Source organism: Anopheles funestus, chromosome 3RL, assembly GCF_943734845.2.
Source record: "Anopheles funestus chromosome 3RL, idAnoFuneDA-416_04, whole genome shotgun sequence".
Taxonomy (NCBI): domain Eukaryota; kingdom Metazoa; phylum Arthropoda; class Insecta; order Diptera; family Culicidae; genus Anopheles; species Anopheles funestus.
In genome coordinates, this window is record NC_064599.1 from 58759143 (window position 1) to 58776838 (window position 17696).

Consider the following 17696-nt stretch of genomic DNA (forward strand, 5'->3'; position numbering starts at 1 on the left):
TCCCTTTCCTGGGTGACAGGATAGTTGAGCCCCCGCGTTCCCCCCGAAAATTGGTTTACATGATGTTGCAGGGAAAAGTGATGTTATTTTTGGTTGAAAATAAAGCAACTTTTGCTGTGTCGATCGTTGCGCTCCACACTACTTGCAGCAAAAATGTATCTTTTAGAAAATTTTACCATCTCGATAGGTAGTTACAGAAGAACATTTGTTAAACCTTTTCGGCATAGCTGCGAGAGACACTATTTCAGCTATTAAATATCGTAGCATCATTTTTGATTTCTTTTACTTTCACGTATACTATTTACATATTTATAAAGAAAGAGTGAGAGAGAGAGTGCGAGTTTTTTTTGTTGGTTTGTTTCATTAAAGTTTGTTCCTTTTGAAGCATTATCGTTCTTAAGTTCTTTTTTCTTCGCTGTTTAGTATGATTTTGTTTTGTGGCACCATTTGCTAGTTAGTGTACCAATTTTCATTGACTTTTTTGTTGTTGTAAATTCGGTAAATAGTTTTGCATAATGCGTGTGTGCGTGTGTCTTTCTGTTGTACGTTTTGTTAATAGAATGTTAGCCATTTATGATTGTTGTTTTCCTTCAAATAATCGCACGACCGGTAAAGGTGAGGTGCAATTTTCCGTTGCTGACTGTCCAGAGCTTTGACCGCACGTGTCCCTTCGTTGCTCCTCCCTCTGCCGCCACGTGATGGAAATGATTCAATTTAATTCGGTAAATCATTTAAATATGCATCTCTTAGATATAGCGATTGAATCCCTCCCGGTGTTTATGGATGTTTTTTTTTTATTGTTTTGTGATAGATTTCATTGAGCCGAACCGTCGGAATAGTTAGTTGTGTCTTTTTGCGCGGCACTATGTTGTTGTTGCCAACATATTTCACTTACCACTTTTCAAGCTGGGAATGTTATTGTCGTAGGTTAATGGTGGACACGTAAGCGCGTTACGGTTGTGCCAACTTAAATGAAGAAAAGCAAACAATGCTCGCTTGTACACGAGAATGACGATGTTAATAGTAAGAAATGCGTTAGTCACATGGTGGATACTATGGAAAGGAAGTATTATTGTAGCATTTTCCTAATTCCGAACCTGTTGTTGGGACACACCCGGGTTGGGTGGTGGACCAATCAACAACACGCTCAGTTTGTGCTATCCCATAAAATGAGGAATACGTTTGCATTAAAGCTGAAGGTTCGTAACAGAAGTCGGTGGTGAAAGGATTTTTTTTCCTCCGCTAGTACTAGTTACATTTCAAAAAAAACAATAGAATTTCCTCCTTCGAAGATTGCGCTCTCCCTCCTCGTTGATGTTTTTTACTGTTGCTGTTACTTAGTTTAAGCTGTAATCCTTAATTAACGATTAATGATTAATCTGTCCCGCTTCCCGGTGCACGTTTATGTTTAGTGTTTAGTGTTTGACAGACCAAGAGGGAAACGTGTGAAAAAGCGCGAAAACAAAATGCGAACGCGTATGCGTTATATATATATATAACACAACCAGGATGAGTTGAATAGGATGGAAAAATCGAAAGCAAATGTGTGTTTGTTGTGCAGGCAGAATTGACGTACGGTACATAAGTTTGCGCGTTATTTCTATGTTTCATTTGTGTTTACGAGAATCGTTCGCCTTCCGGTGAGGAAACAAAAAAAAAACAATGTAATGCGTTTGTAATTATTATTTATTTACCCGTGTACACACTAATATATAATTATGCCGCCCGAAACTGAGCCTCCCTTAGCGCTCGCATACCAACCGCCCTCAACCCCACCCTCCCTCGATATTCTTTTTTAATGTATGCTAATATTATTTACACTCTTGCATGTATACACACGCGCGCGCTTGTGAAAATGTTACTGAATTCAAATAAATGTACTACTTGTTAGGTAGGGCCCCTGCCTCCTCCTAATACTATGGGGGCCAAGATCAACATCAGCTAGAAGTAGGGGAAAAAAATTGGAAAATCCATTTCCATCATTCGTTTTGCCTCTTAATGCGCATCCACACCGCTCGGATACTATTTTACTAACATGCGCGCGCAAAAAAAAAAAATGAAATCGTTTGTATTTGTTTCTCTTAGTTTCGTTTTTAGTATATTTTGTAAAGAAAAAAAAACAACAAAAAACGTTTTAGTGTGTTTTAAAACAGCAAATAAAAATGAAACAAAGTGACTTAAACACACAGTTTTGCACACACACTGTACGGTAGTCTCGCACGGAACTCCTTTTGTAGGATTTATGGTGTATGTTTTGTTTTCCTTTCGATTTTCTTCCAACAACATCTCCAACTGCTGCCAGGTGTACGGCCACGTACACTGTGGAAATGTTTTCTAACCGAACTAGCAGCACTGATGCGTAGCTCCTCTTCTCCCGTACAAATGCAGCTTGGATTAATCAAGGATCACAAGATAAAAGCAAACAAAAGGCAAAATAATTTAATTTGAAAAGAAATCCAATCAACTTATATTTGTATGTTTAACATGTGTGGCTCGCCTGTGGATGATTTTTCTGTTCCTTTCTGTTCCCCCCCCCCCTGTTTGTGTTGTTGTATGCTCGATTCCCAACTATCATTTCGTTCACTGATGCCTCAACTATTATTGGTTAAATTCTTCAGGTTCGCAAGTCTATTGTTTGTCTCTTACTCTTTATTTCGTCCTTTTTTTCCTCTCCAGTGGAATGATACTGCTACGAAATAGTTTTGAATAAAACAAAAAAAGGTGTGCAAAATTTATTGCTCGCGGAAAAACTCGGTTTCTGTCTGTGTTGTTCGGTGTCTAAATGTATCTGTTCTACCTCTAACTGTTATTTGGTTTTGTTTTTTTTCTGTTCTCCTGTTTTGTTTTTCCATGTATGTTACAACTTTAATACAACTTTCTTTTACTCTTTTTTTTCAGCTAGTGCAAGTACAAGTAGTGCAAATAATGTATCATTTTCTTTTACTTTTTGTGTACCGTTTTTATTTGTGTAATATTTTGCTAAGTCTTTTGTTTCATTATTTTAGATAAGGAAACACACTTACCAACACACATTACTAACCATTAGCCAAGCTGCCGCGGCTGCTTCCATCCTTTGCTGGTCTGAAGCTGAATGTAAGAAGGTGTAACACTCGATGAAGAAAGAAACCAGGAAAAGGAAGGAAAAACCCAGGAAGAAAAAGTGACCGTGAATGGAGGATAGCAGAAAGAAATCATGTGAAAATCAGGAAATAGTAAAAGAAAAACGTTAGGGATAATCCTGTGTATGGAACACTCACACACGCAAAACACACACTGCAACACTGTTCACAGAGATGGGTGTGCGCTGGTCGGTGATGATGGTGACAGGAAAAAAAAACAAATTGAGTAAAAGTAAATGAAGTGTGTGGCCTCAAAAGTGGCCACAAAAAATTAGGCGACCCTCCCTCAAGAAAAAACAAACCAAAAATAATCAATCGAAAGTCGGATAGTACCAATCTGATAGTGGCTGATAGGGATGAACTGCTGCTGTACAGTGTTCGTACGCTCGTTTGTATGTTTCTGTTTTTCTTGTATGTGTTTTGTCTGCATGTGCACTACCGAATGCCGTGAACGTGATGAATAACCGGAAGGCAATTTAAAATACTGCATAACAAAACAAACGAAACCAAAAAAAAAACATTAACGAAACAAAACACAACCATACGGAATGCGGATGTTAAATAGCAATCATTTAAATCGTTGGCGATGCATTAAGGGATTTTAGAAACACACTTACACATACACACACACATAAACAATTAGGTGGTACATGGATGTGGTGATTGTCGGATTGGCACTGTTTTTTTCCCCCGATTGCGATCAACATTATTGAACGCGTCTAATGTTGCTTAATATTCATATTCATTCTTCTTCGGTACGTTTACGTTTCGTGTGCCCAACATACATTCGCGTGTGGACAAAAATGTATTATACAAACATGAGTTAAGTTTGATTTCCGTTCGCTGTACTGGTACCGTAGAACGATTCGTGTTTTTGTTGTAGAAAATCAGATCACTAACTTAATTCGTAGCATTGTAACATGTAGAATGTAAAACTATAGAGAGTTATGTGTGTTATAAGGTTTTGTGTTTTTGCGATTCTATATTTTTAGTAGCTGAGAAGATACTGCCCATCCTGATGATGAATGATAGATTAATTCAATTTCCACGATGACTTTTTGGATCGTGTTCGTGGCTGAGAAACTTTAATAACATTAGCTTAACCTATTCCGCAGATGGATATTTTAAGCAAAGACTATCTAGCAACAAAATATGCTCCGGTTGCTATGATTTGCTCTTAGTATATAATTTCTATGATGATCCCACCACCAACAATACTTGAATTTTCTCCTTATACATGATACATTCTGGAGTATTGTGTAGTGTTGTGCTTAATGAAGCTTTTAAAAGGAATAATTCATATGATTTTTCAGTAAGGATTAATTCAAATCATGAGTCGCATCTCAAAAGATTAAGTGTACTGTACCAGTCAAACTGACTAGTTTAGCGCCTCTAGTGCTAAGGGATATTGAGGTTCTTTAAGTTGAGCCACTGCCGCTTGCAGTTGGAGGTTTTGTGACAGTTTGTTGAAATGTTTAATAGAATACAAGACGACATAAGGGCGTGCTACGAATTAAGTTTAGAATTCTTTGTTTTTCTCTTCCGCAATGTTAGTATCCGTAGAATGATTCCAATCCTTTCGTTTGACATGCCACAATCACCGTTCATAATTGATGTTCTCCACAATGTATATGTGTAAGTTGATCATACAAATACACATCTACACACATCCATTTGAAAAATCACCGTAGACCATAGCACCATCCCAACATCTAGTAGTGTGAGTTTATTGTTGTGAAAAAAACCGTAATTGAAAAAAAAATCTAATTCCATGGTGTGTCGATATATACGTACGTGTCCACCGGTCGGTGGATTGTTCGGATGAATTCGGATTGGCAGGCCGCAACCTGCCGTCCATGGATTCCGGTGTGTTATGTTATGTGTTGTGTCCACCCTTGACTCACGCCAGCCTTCTTCACTCCATTTTTGCTCGCCGTGCCCTTTTCATAGCGCATACCGTGCCTGTGTGTATGTATGTTATTCCTTTCATCGGTAGACAGATGCGTAGAGCCTTTGCCTGCTTTCTCTCACCTGTTTGCTCACGACGCCGACGATTGCTGATGATGATGATGATGGTGCGGTTCGGTGCTTCCGCCCTGTTCGACGTGCAAAACGGATTCCACATCGACAACGCCAGCTCGAATGCTTTTGCCAGTAAATTGCCAACTCTGCGGCTGCCAAGGAACGGTGCAGGAAATGAAGGATATGAAGAGCGGCAGTTTCAAAAGCGGCTACCTTTTCTGTCCTACATCGTTCATCACAGGCGAACAAGCCCCGTAGAGCAGCGCCGTCGGGATCTCTTCAGCAGTGTGAAATGCTTCGATGCGGGCCTGTTTTGCTTTTTCCTTACTTTTGCGTTTCTAGCACCGATGCTTGCGCAAAAACCGCAAATAGGCTGTCCGTTCGATGATAGTGAAAATTAATAGCAATTATCTTTACCTTACATTTAGCGTTAGTAGCTGTTAACGTTTTGTAAATGGAAACCCGAATTGTTATTGATTGCTCCTCATCGCTAATGCAACCTAACGCCAATACAAACTAACTTAAAAGCGCAATAGAGAAGTGCATCTTCTCTACGAATGTAATACCCTAGTTTAGTTTAGATGTAGAACCGTTCTGTTTCTGTTAAGGTGTACGAAAACACATAAAACTAACTTAGCGCTCAACACTACATTCATCACAGCATCTATAGTTTAACACTCGTTAGTTAACGTGAAACATATATAACATTGTCCATTAATATATTTGCTTGTCCATATATTTTAGACACTGTTGTTCGATTTTGTTCCCATTTACCGTTTGTTGTTAAATGCGCTAAACTGCTGCCGAACAAAATTTGTTGATAGTATTTCCAACTTCGTTTCCGTATCTAATGTATGAGTATGTTTTCGCACTGTTCATTTTGTAAAACCCAACTTCGATTAGCTACATTCTACAGAAGTTAATTTGTTTTGTTTTCTCTTTATTTTATTTGTTTTTAAAAATGTATATGCCTTGCTTGAAAGTAATGTATTATTTGCTGCGAAAAGAAATCAAATTCATGGCTAATAATTGTTCTACTTCCTTATTGGAGTGCAATGCAGAGCAAATGGATTTTGTCTGTTTTGTAAAAGTTTTGCAACTTTTATACATATTCTACGTTGATCCAAAGAAAAGGGAAAGATTTAAGTTACGATTTTTATGTTGTTTGATTTTTCTTTACAACATAATCTTTCTCTTTCTCTCTGTTTCTCGCTCTCTCTCTTTCACTGGTTCTTTTCACACCCTGTATTTTTTCTTCTGCTGTTAGTACAACAGACACAAAACATACCTACACACACACACATAGCCACAAACACAGCGAAAAGAGACACAGAATGATACAAATTTAACATTCCCTTACAATACGTGTTCCCACCAACCAACCAAGTTCGATGTATGTTACTCAACTTCTGGCCTTCTCTCACTATGTGTCACTATCTTTACATGTAACGTTCTTTCCGATGTGGTTGAGTTTTTTCTACTCTTTTGTTCGTTTTTCTTTTCTAAACTTTTCTCATCTTTTATATCTTTCCTTAAGGTGTTTGATCGATTATAACGTTTTGTTTTTTCATTGCTTAATTTATTGACGTACAGTATTTTGTATATTCTTTTCTCTTTCTGTACCCTTCTACCTTGATAACTGTACTGGAATATGTTTTTGTTTCAAACTATATCCTTCTACCTTTTCCAAACATTTTGTTTGTGTTTTTTTCTCTTCTCAATTATCTGATCGTTACTTTTGTGCTCGTTTTTCTTGTCTGACCCGGAACACTCAAGTTTTTTTTCTGTTCGGTCTTGTTATCTTCGTTCTTGACACATTAAAACACTGATTTGTTTTGTTAGCCAAAAAAGTTTTAAACAAAACACTTCCGCATACGTTTACTGATATACTGTTATACTCTGTTTACTCTGACCGATCTTTGGGTTTGATTTTCTGTTTCCACCCTCTATATCACTTGCAAAGCTACCCACAGAAATTGGTTGTTTTGTTTAGAGAAAGATGAATTTGATCTATAGCATAGCGTTGCAAAAAACCGGCAAACAATTGTGGCATTATTTTTTTCGGTATCGTTTATTGCTTTACAAAAGGTTTCCTTTATATATACCACAGTGTACCATTCGTTATACCGTGGTGTATCGTTTTGATATAGGAAACCCATTGAATGGAATAAATATACCAAGGAAAAAACAATTATCAACAAAAAAAATATGTAAACAAACAAATACAACAAAAATACCCCCATTTTATACAACAAATCGTAACGCTAGAAAAAAAAAGAAAAATCTGTTTCTACTTTATTTAGTTAAACCTGTTATTTCGCTGTCTTTTTTTCTATCCCGTTTACAATCCTTCCATCAATTCCTGTACAATGCTATCCCAAAACCCCTTAAAAATACCTCTTCTTTTTACTCTTCTGTACTTAACAATCGCTTGGCTATTCTCTTCATATGTTTACTGTGACCAGTTGTGTCACGCTTCCCCATGCTCGGCTTGATGTAATCTCCTTGTGGAACGAAATGTTACTGTATGGAACTAAAGTAACGGAAAGCTAAATAGGAAAAATATTCATTCCGATGTGTGTGTGTGTTGATCCCATCGGTAGACTTTTTCGTACGAGTTTCAAATCCATTGAATATTATGATAAACAAAGATTCCCTATTTATTTGATCACTTTACACACATGTTGGAATTGACTTGTTCGGTGTAGTAGTACTTTGAAGCTCTCTAGCTCCCTCGTCCCTATTAGCCTTTGTATGTGTGTGAGTGTGTGTGTGCCTCCCTTGTGTAGATTCCTGACGGAGCCCTTCAATCATTGTGCCCTATAAATAAACAAATTTAACTTATCAAAAGTATATCAATGCAAATTTAAAATCATAATTCTGGCACAGAAAATTAATTTTAAATATTGTGTCTTTTGACATTCAAAACTGGAAAACACCGTTCATCCCCTGTATAGCACACAAACAGCATATCTATTTACCGTACAACAGCGTAACGTGTCTGCACTGTAACATATTTGGGAAATAGTTTGTTTTTTCCCCTTAACATTTCATTCGATTAAAGAGGAGTTTAATTCTCACACCATTTTCTTCCCCACGTTCCAAACGAGATTGCAAAAAAATAAAACGCACTTTATTTTATGCTCTTCTTACTCTCCATTTGCTTACACCACCTACCTATCCTATGCATTTTTCACTTCCACTTTTTTTAACTCACTCTCCTGTTTTCTTTCTCCTTTGTTTTGTTTCTTTAGCTTACTTTTCCGTTTTTTTTTCTTACTATTTCACACTTTTCCGTTTCTGATATTTTATCAGTTCGCGGCCTTTCTTTTGATCGATCTGTTTCCTTCTATTTTTTTCTTAATCTCTTCATAACTCTTCTCCTCTTCTTCTCTATATTCTTCGCTGGTTCTATTTTCTGCGCACGCTCGGAAGGAGATTCGCGGTTGCATGATTATCTTGACGATCGTAATACCCACCGATATCTCCTTTCAATGTTCTAAACTTTTTTCTATATAAATACACATACTATCACTAACCTTCTGCATCGCTATCACAAAACTGTCCAACCCTATCTCTTCTTGCATATACAACCGACCAAACTAAACATGTTTCCTAATCGTTTTCCTCATATCTACCGAACCCCAAATACCCCCCAACTTTGTAACCCTTTAACTCCACCCCCAACCCCTTTTCCACTTTCCAATTAACCTGTAAAAAAAAATTAAAAAAACGAACAGCCTGAATTATACTGAAATTTTCTCTCTCAACTTTCCTTTCTTTTAATTTCTTACAGAGAAATTTGCGGTATGGACAAAATCGACAACAGTCTAAAATCACAATCCTTCCTTTGCTCTTGAATGTATGAGATGAGAAATGTCGAGATATGTCAGAGAACAGAAAACCAAAACACACACAGTGGCAAGCGGTTAGACACGTTTCGAAGGGATAGAGAGATAGAGAGAGAAAGAGAGTGGGAGAGAGTGGGAAGAAAACAGAGGGAAAGCTAGGGAAAGCTGTGGACCCGGAAAATGGTGGTGATGCGATCGGCGCCGATACTCTGTGGATACTCTTGGGCTAAAGGGGGAACAATGGTGAGCAACCGTACCTAGAGCAAAAGCAAAAGCGCTCTCTAAAGCTTCAAAGCTGTTTAGAAATTGCCGTGCAAAACGCGTTTGGTGACAGAACTGCTAGGTGCTATACGAGCTGCGTAGTGTATCTAAAGAACCAAACCAATACTAAACAGTAAAGGCGACAGCAGCAGCAGCAGCATCAGCAGGCAGAACCGTATAATAGTTTTCATAGTACGATCATCAAGACGATCCGTGTCGAGCGTGTGTATCGGTGAACACAAAAATGGCGCATCCTCCGTTCACTTGTACGTAAGTCTACCTACCAGCGACGCTACGCCAAGCGTTACATGAACCGTTAAGCGTTTTTAGTGTGCGTTACCGAAGCCGTTAATCGTGTGGTGATTATGAGTTGATGGCGCATCCCTTGTTTAACCGAGCTTTTTGCGTGATTCGTGGATTCATCCGACAGCAGAAGAGGAAAAAATAAAAAGAAAACCCATACCAAAAACGGTAAGCCGATCTCCAGCGTCCAGTTAACAGAGCCATCAGTTGGAAAAGAATCTTCGCGAAACTGAAACAACTGCTGCAACAGCGTGGGAAAATGGTGTAACGAGCAGAAAGAACCACTACAACACATGGCATACAAAATTGGGTCGTGAAGAAAACCAAAAACAGATTGGCACACTCCGGATACTTAGAGGTCTTTTGATAGCGAAAATAATGAGCAATAGCAAGAGAGAGAGGAATAGCATGAAAAAATAGGTCATGTTTTCGTTGATAAATGCATGCGTATCGGGTTTTTGGCAAAAGCGACTAATAGTTATCAGTACCAAAGAAAAACAAAGGAGAAAAAAGAAAACAAAACAAGTAAACGAGCAAGATAATTTAATTTAACTTACCCACACGAAAACAATCAGCATGATAAATATGCTGAAACAAATAGTCGTTTCTAGAGAGTATTATTGTACCGTTTGGTGTTTTTTTTGAAGACGCGTAGGCTACAAGTAAAAATTTAATATAAAAAGTACTTAATACGTATTACTTAATGCGTCACGGTACGGGGACGTTACACACAACACACACACACACAAAAGAAATAAAAACTACCTAGGGACTATCGCATAACGCGTAACGTAATGTTAATGTGTGCATGCAACACATACACACAAAGCGGATTCTTTCACACACACACACATACAAAACCGTACACAGAAGAATCAAAAACTCGATTGTTAGTTAAGCAGAATTGCAACTCATACCGTAATCTAGGATTAGTACACTTAGCAGCACTACTATAAAACCCCAAAAAGCAAAGGCAGGCTCTAGCTAGTAGAGTGTGTAGCGTTGCGTTAGTGGACATGGGAATGGAAGAAAAAAACCAATGGGAAACAAAAGAAGCAATCAAAGTTGAATCGGTTTTATGTTTGTTTTTTTGATTTTAAGTGAGTAAAACCGTACGAATTGAATGTGAATTCGAAACGAAAGGAAATGAATGGCGGAAATTAGATGCGCGTGTGTGTGTGTGTGTGCGCTTTAGCAGCAAATTAGGACACGGCCATCTGTTCGGTGTGCAAACATTCGTAATATACGGGTTTTTCGAGAAGTTATGCTGTTTTCCGGTTCGCTGGAATAGTTTCACTCGATGCGTTACATGCGTTACGGTGCAGACGGGAATGGTCAGCTGCTGTGAGATATGTAAGCGAACTGTAGCATTGATTGAAACGACCACAAGCCACACACTTCTACCACTTAGTGTCGGCGAAAGGACACATATAGTCAGTCGGTACAACCAAGAGCAACGGTAGGATCAGCTTGAACGTATGAATTGGGAAGTTGGCAGTAAAGTGAGAGAGAGTCCGGTGGAATCAGAGAAATTTCAAATATTGGAAATCAGGACCTCTTACCCGTAAAAAAGAAAAATCGCAAAAAAACAAAAATCCTCCGTACCATGATGGAACGTCGTATGTATGCTGATGAAGAGATATGGCTGGATAGCAGCACGCTGGTTAAAGAATGGTTGGTGAATGCGAGAAGATCTGTGATAGTCGAACGTTGAATGGTCACCGGAAAACCCGATGCACAACGGAAAGGTACCGCGTGTGTTTGTGTGTGCGTATGTTTGCCGCTTCATTCGAACGGTTCGCTTTTGAATACCGCGTTGCTGGTTCACCGTCTGCCCCGTTTGGAACGCATTGTAAACGGATAGAGACAGAAAAAACGGTTAATAAAGCTGTGTATGTGTGTGTGTGAGTGAGAGAGAGAAAGAGAAAGGGAGAGTATGAATGTGTGTGTGTGTGCTGAAGTTGTGAATTCTAGTTTTCCTCGAACCGATCGTTGCCCGTGTTCGGTTTTCCGTTCGGGTAGATTTAGTAGTCAGTGCCGTTTTGTTCGTTAGTAAGTTTAGCTCCCTAAGTATATAGTAGCATAGAGTAAGCGAGTAGGAGACGCGCCTACACGTCGTACGTCAACCTCGAAAACCGGGTAATAGGCCCGTGGCAACACTACCAGTTACACTTGAAGTGACAACTTTCTATTTCTTAAGTAAGAGATACAGCACTTTACTTAGCGATAGAATAAGTAACACACATACACACCCTACACACCTAGTGCAATATGAAAAAAACGAACCGAAGGAAGGAAGGGAACATCACCACCAAAGCTCGTACGTACGTTGAATTTTGTTTTGTTTTGGGTTAAAATCATACCCGATTGAGCTAGCAGATCAGCTGCTAAAGAACGAGCAGAACGCACTTTTAAGCCGTTAATACCCCCCTGCAAAACCCGGAACTCATAGATGCGCTGTTACTAAGTCGTACATGCAAAACCAAATAAATGAAAATCCCTAAACATGAAACAAAAACTAAACATAAATATTCCTTCTCGCAAAAGCGAAAAGCAGGAACAAAATAAGACAGTAAAGCAGTAAAAAGTTACATTGAAACAAACACAAAAGTTAAACCATAGAAACCTTATGTCCGTACAGTGAATAACTAAACACAAAACAACCAAAAAACTAAACCCGTTTGTGCGAATTAAAAAAAAATCACCCTTTGAATGTAGTTAATTCCAACGTAACAAAAAAGGCATTTTTAATGACAGCAATGGTTCGATTTTCCACTCTTAATCGCTAGTGAACAAAACGGTACAGTGGTAGTCGACAGATGATGCAGAATAACGTCGTTAATGCAAATGAAATCTTTCAAGTACTAGATCCCGCTGTAGGAATATGTAGCCGTTTAACAGAAGTAAAGAGATAAAGCGCAAAAACACAAACACTAACTGGTGGAAAATGAATTTGCTCTTACACGAACGGGGACACACACACACGTTGTGGAAAATAGTAAATGAATTTGCGATCGAATGTACTATTTAAAACATAAAAAAAATTGCACGAAACTGATGGGAATCTACTAGCAAAACAAAGCACGTTTATTGCACGTACTCGAAACTAAACAAAACAAACATACGATCATAATGATAAAGATGTAAGTAACAAAGCGTAACACCAAAGTCAAGGAACTTAAAACAAGAAAGAGAAAGAACGAGAGAGAGAGAGAGGAACATTTAACGCCGCAGCGCCGTCGTGTATATTTTTCGTTTTTTTTTACTCATTATTCGAATGGTTTCTATGCTTTTTTGTAACGCCCTGTCAACAATGGCGCCGTCAATCTCCGATCGTTACAGCTTCCGGGGAGTGTTTTAGGGTTGACCCACTTTTATTTAAGTGTTTTACTTTCACCCTCCCTTCTTTGTTGTTCACGTACACCATAAACCATGTAAGTGGGATGGGTTTGATTTCTCGTTTCTGTATCGGATACAAAACAAAACCATTTTGTTCAGAAGAACAGTAAGCGCACGGAGAGAAAAGCGGTAAAAATGTAACAAATCCTCGATGATGTAATATAAGATATAACAGATAACATTCGATCAGTCAAACGCTGGACAAACGCCGATGGTGCATAGTATTAATGGGCCAGCAGTTTACTTACATTAGATAAACGAAAATTGTGAAACGATACGGTAGGGGACGACGGCACACACACAAAAAGAAAACAACGTCGCCTCGATTATAGAGATAATCAAACACAAAACAAGTCATTGAAATAAAGCGTAACATAAATGGGGCAAACGAGCAGTAGCAGCAGAAGTGAAGGAAGAACAAGCAAATAGTGACATTATTAGTAGCATACGATATACTATTAAACAACAGCAAAAGAAACACACGGAAACAACTCTGACGTTGCGTGCGTGACAGCAGCCAGCCTCTCTTTATCCCCTTTTCTGCTTCCGTTTCCCGGTGTGCCGGTTTAGTACTGCTGGGAAGAAGAACTGTTTACTTAGACTTGTTATACGTTACTGCGTTACTGCGTTACCATTTTCGTGTGTTACGTTTTGTTATTAAGTTGTCGCGAAATGGAATGAATCGCATTCATTCGTGTATGTTGGGCGTATTGGCATTGCATTGTTAGTTTCTATAGAAACAGTAGCAAAAAAAATTCCTTTGTGTATGTTTGGGTGTGGTGCGCCGTCGCATCAATCTTTCGCATACACCAAAGCGTTACATGCGTTACAGTTATTTATTACATACAAACAAAAGAAACAACTGTAGTTGTTACTAATTCTCGAGTTAAAAGTGCGAAACCGATACATCCTTACGCGGGAAGAAGCTAAGCAAGGAAGACGAGACGGTAAAAGATGGAAGAAAAAATAGAAATTTCATTGCGTAAAGGTTGAAACCCAAAGGACACAAGTTTTTTTCTCTAGGGAAGTAAATAACGTTGTGTTTCCATATCCCGAAAAACTTTTGCTTTGTTGTTTTTATTAACAATTTGCTTCGTTAGTAATTCCCCCATAAAAGAGAGAAAGAGCTAAAGCGCAATGGCGTTCAATCTGCCATTTGCTTTCTTTGCTTGCTAGTATTCTACAGCAAAAGCTTTTCATGGACTAGTTTCCATCCATCTTAATTTAGTTTTTTTTTTAAACCTTGTTTGCAGGCACGGTGGAAAGCATTGTCAATTTGGACAAGGCAGTAAAGTTTTGCTTAGGACATTTATTTCCCCCCCCCTTTAAACATCAAAGAGCTTTTATTTCTTGAAGGACGGAACGTGTCGAGCTTGATAAACATCTTTGAATGTCCTAGCGAGAATCGTTTTTCAATTTCTTGATGCTTTCCAAGAAAAGAAAAAGATGTTTCACCAAAGAAAAGGATACAGAATTTAGGACCTTTCGACTGAGTTGAATAATGTGCCTCTCAAATCATCAAACACGTCAGACAAAGTTCCGATCCGATTGTGGAAGAAACTCCTTAATAAGCTCTTATCATGCTAGTGTTTGCTGCTTAGTAAATAACAGTTACTAACAGTTCTATTTCTGATAATGATTCTTTGGTTCTCCACCCCAATCCACCCCCACCGTGCCTTACTTAGAAGCATTAGAAACTGTCAGCTGAGTTTATAATGCACTTTTATTAAACTTTTGTTTTGTGTTGTCAAACTTCCATTACTGCTGAAAATTACTTACCAAATGTCACTGCTATCCTTCTCCTCTGCTCAGTTTGTGTACTTATTGGAACGATTTTATATCCCCATCTCATCCCTCCCTTGTCTGTGCTGTCTGCTTCCCTAAGCCCTGATAGAGAACGATAATGTCGATATATAGTTAAACAAAAAAAAAGTAAAAGAAAACAAGCTTTAAGAGAAAGGGAATACTATTATAACCGAGCTCTCCTCTCGACACTCGAACTGTAAATCTCGTGTACGTTAGTGTATATCCTAGTCAATCGGTCGGCACCGACCACCCATGGTCGGCGACCGTCACATCCTTAGCTCTACTCCCCCCCCCCCCCCCCCAAAAACCCCCACACAATCCTTTTTACCACCTTATCAAGTTTCTTATCGTTATTGTGTTGCGTTTAGGGTAAATATTAATAAAAAAGAGAAGAGAAAACAGAAGCCTCTCCTTCCATGCTGTTTTCTTGAGACATTAGTCCTGTCTCCTGAGCTCTGGTCACTTAAAAAAGCCTTCAACAAAACAATCCCTTGATTGGTGGTGTGTATCAACAACTACAAGAATAGGCACACTTTCGCTAGCCAATTAAAGTGCTAAAACATACATACACACAGAGCGTGCGAGAGAGATAGAGAGAGAGAGGGAAAACCAAAAGTAAAACAAAATGGAACGCACGCAGCGCGTGCTATAAGAAGATGGATTTTCATGTGTTTTTCGTTTTAAGTTTGTATCATAGGAATAACACAAGGAAAAAGTTTAAAATAAAAAAACAAACAAAAAAAAACTTACAACAAACAAAGAAAAATCACATTCAAACGTATGTATATCTTTAAAACAAAACGGATAACGGTATTAAGTTAGGGTTTACGGGGTCATCAGGTACACAAAAACAAACAAAAAAAAACCATTGTTACAAAATAAAGATATTGAGAGATTAAATGAGAAAAGAAACACAACTTCAACATACTTGTGTGTGAGTGTTTGTATTTCCGAGTCCGAGTGAAAAGATATCTACTTACAACAAAAAAATAATAAAATCTTGTTACAAGCGTTTTGTCTGCACAGAAGGGTTAGCGTTTTTCTTTTCTTGCATCTATACCCGAGATGGAGAAACTTACGGCCAATAGCAAATCAATCGGTGCCATCAATGGAGCATCGAACATGGCGTCCTTTATTCGAGAAAGGCGACTGTCTTTTAGTTTTCTCTGTGAAACGTTGAGATCTGATGCCTGAATGCGCCTACCAACTGCAAGAGTTTTGATTAGCGGCACTAGCGGCATCGATTGCACTGCGATTTATTCCGGTAGCTTCAAATCACCCTTCTCTTTTAATGATCATCGCACACATTGAACATATGAAATTGATAAAAAGAAAAAAATACAAATAAATTACACAACCCATTTTGGAAATGTAAGCGAAAAACCGGAAGTAGTACAGGAAAGAATGTAAGAGATACCCACCCATATTTAATGGTTTAATACAACAACAAAACAAGAGCGTTATTTTGTTCCTAGAAGATGAGAACGCGATTATCGAGTTAAAGAAGTAAATAACATTAGAACATAAAAGAAGATGAAAAAAAAGTAAATTAAATTGTGGTTCATTTCGCCCTGTTCGTTTGTTTTTCTTTTGTTATTTTATAGAGCTTTAATTGCTTGTAAAAGCATTCAAAAAAGAAGTAAAAATGTACTCTTCTGCCTTAATCTTAACTTTCTTCTTTTTCGTTTGTGTTTCTTTTTTTGTTTGCCTACTTTCAATAAAGCTATCTTAATACTTTTTCTGTTAAAAAAACCGTTCCTCTTCTCGGCACTGCATTTCTAATTAAACTTTAAGAAAAAAGTTCCTTACTGTTTACGATTTATTTTATTCTTTCCTTTTTCGTAACATTAAAGAACTTTGATTGTTAAAACAAAAATCTTAGGAAGCGTTAATAAAAGTTAAGAAACTTAAGAATACTTCACACGAAGGAACCAAAAGTATAAGAAAATTAAACAAAAGTAGAAAGGTGACACTCGAAGAGTAGACCGCGGCAGGTGGTAACTAGTCTAAAAAAACTAACATAAAAGAAGCAAAAGTGAAAGAAAGCGATTTAAAATACACAAATGCGGTGCAAAACAGAAGCGTGCAAATAGAAAACCAATAAAATACATTAACTGAAGCAAATAGTAAACGAAACCACGAAACCCAACCGACCGGGGGCCGATCGTAATAAAGAGTGGAAAGTCTTTAAAAAATAACCAATCGAACTGGTACGCGTTGGTGCATGGGATTGAAGTTTTGCAGGCCTTCCTCCCCGCAGGGGGAAAAAGCACACTGCGAAGGACATTCGGATGCGTTTCGTCGTCTACTCAGCGGGAACATCTGCCCTTCGGTCACGGTAGTTGCCCGTAACCGTACCGGCTTTGCATAGGATAAATGGAAGTTTAGAAGCCTCTTACCTTAAACACAACAACTATTCACAGCAAGAAACGTAGTACTCAGACGGTAAGGGACGGTAAAGTACATACACACACGCGTGCAGTTTGCAAAGAAAACGTTTGCAAAAAAGAAAGAAGAAACGAGAACGTGCGAATAAAAGATGAACGCGCCGTAACTGCTCGAACAACTCGAAAAGATAAATGATATAAAACAACAAAAAGAAGTGGAAGAAAAAAAACCGTATTGATTTTACTGTACATTGTTATTAATTATTGCAAATTAAAATCATAGATATATTACATTAAAGAGAGAAAGAGAAACAAAAACAAACGCGTGCGAATGGAGAAAAATCACGAAAGGAATACCAAGAAAAAGATACCAAAAAAAAAGAATAAAAATGGTTTAAAAAATACATCCCACAAAAAAAAACAAAACACAAAAATAAATAGTTGGATCTTTTATTTGGTGTTGATGTGTGATTTTTGATGATCTATTTTGGTATTTCCTAAATTTCTTTTTTAATTCGTGTGCAACTACTTTTCAAGGACTTTCAGCA

General features: G+C 38.0%; 1 protein-coding gene across 15 annotated transcripts in view; it reads left to right on the forward strand.

Moving 5' to 3' along the window:
* The window catches only part of LOC125768341 (plasma membrane calcium-transporting ATPase 1), a 53699-nt gene extending 37548 nt beyond the window's left edge, over positions 1-16151 (forward strand). For all 15 annotated transcript variants that reach the window (XM_049435839.1, XM_049435835.1, XM_049435841.1 and 12 more), the window contains one exon: positions 8938-16151. In XM_049435839.1, coding sequence (XP_049291796.1) covers positions 8938-8975 — 38 coding nt within the window. In that variant the 3' untranslated portion in view covers positions 8976-16151. The remainder of the gene's footprint in view (positions 1-8937) is intronic.
* The last annotated feature ends 1545 nt before the right edge of the window (positions 16152-17696 follow it).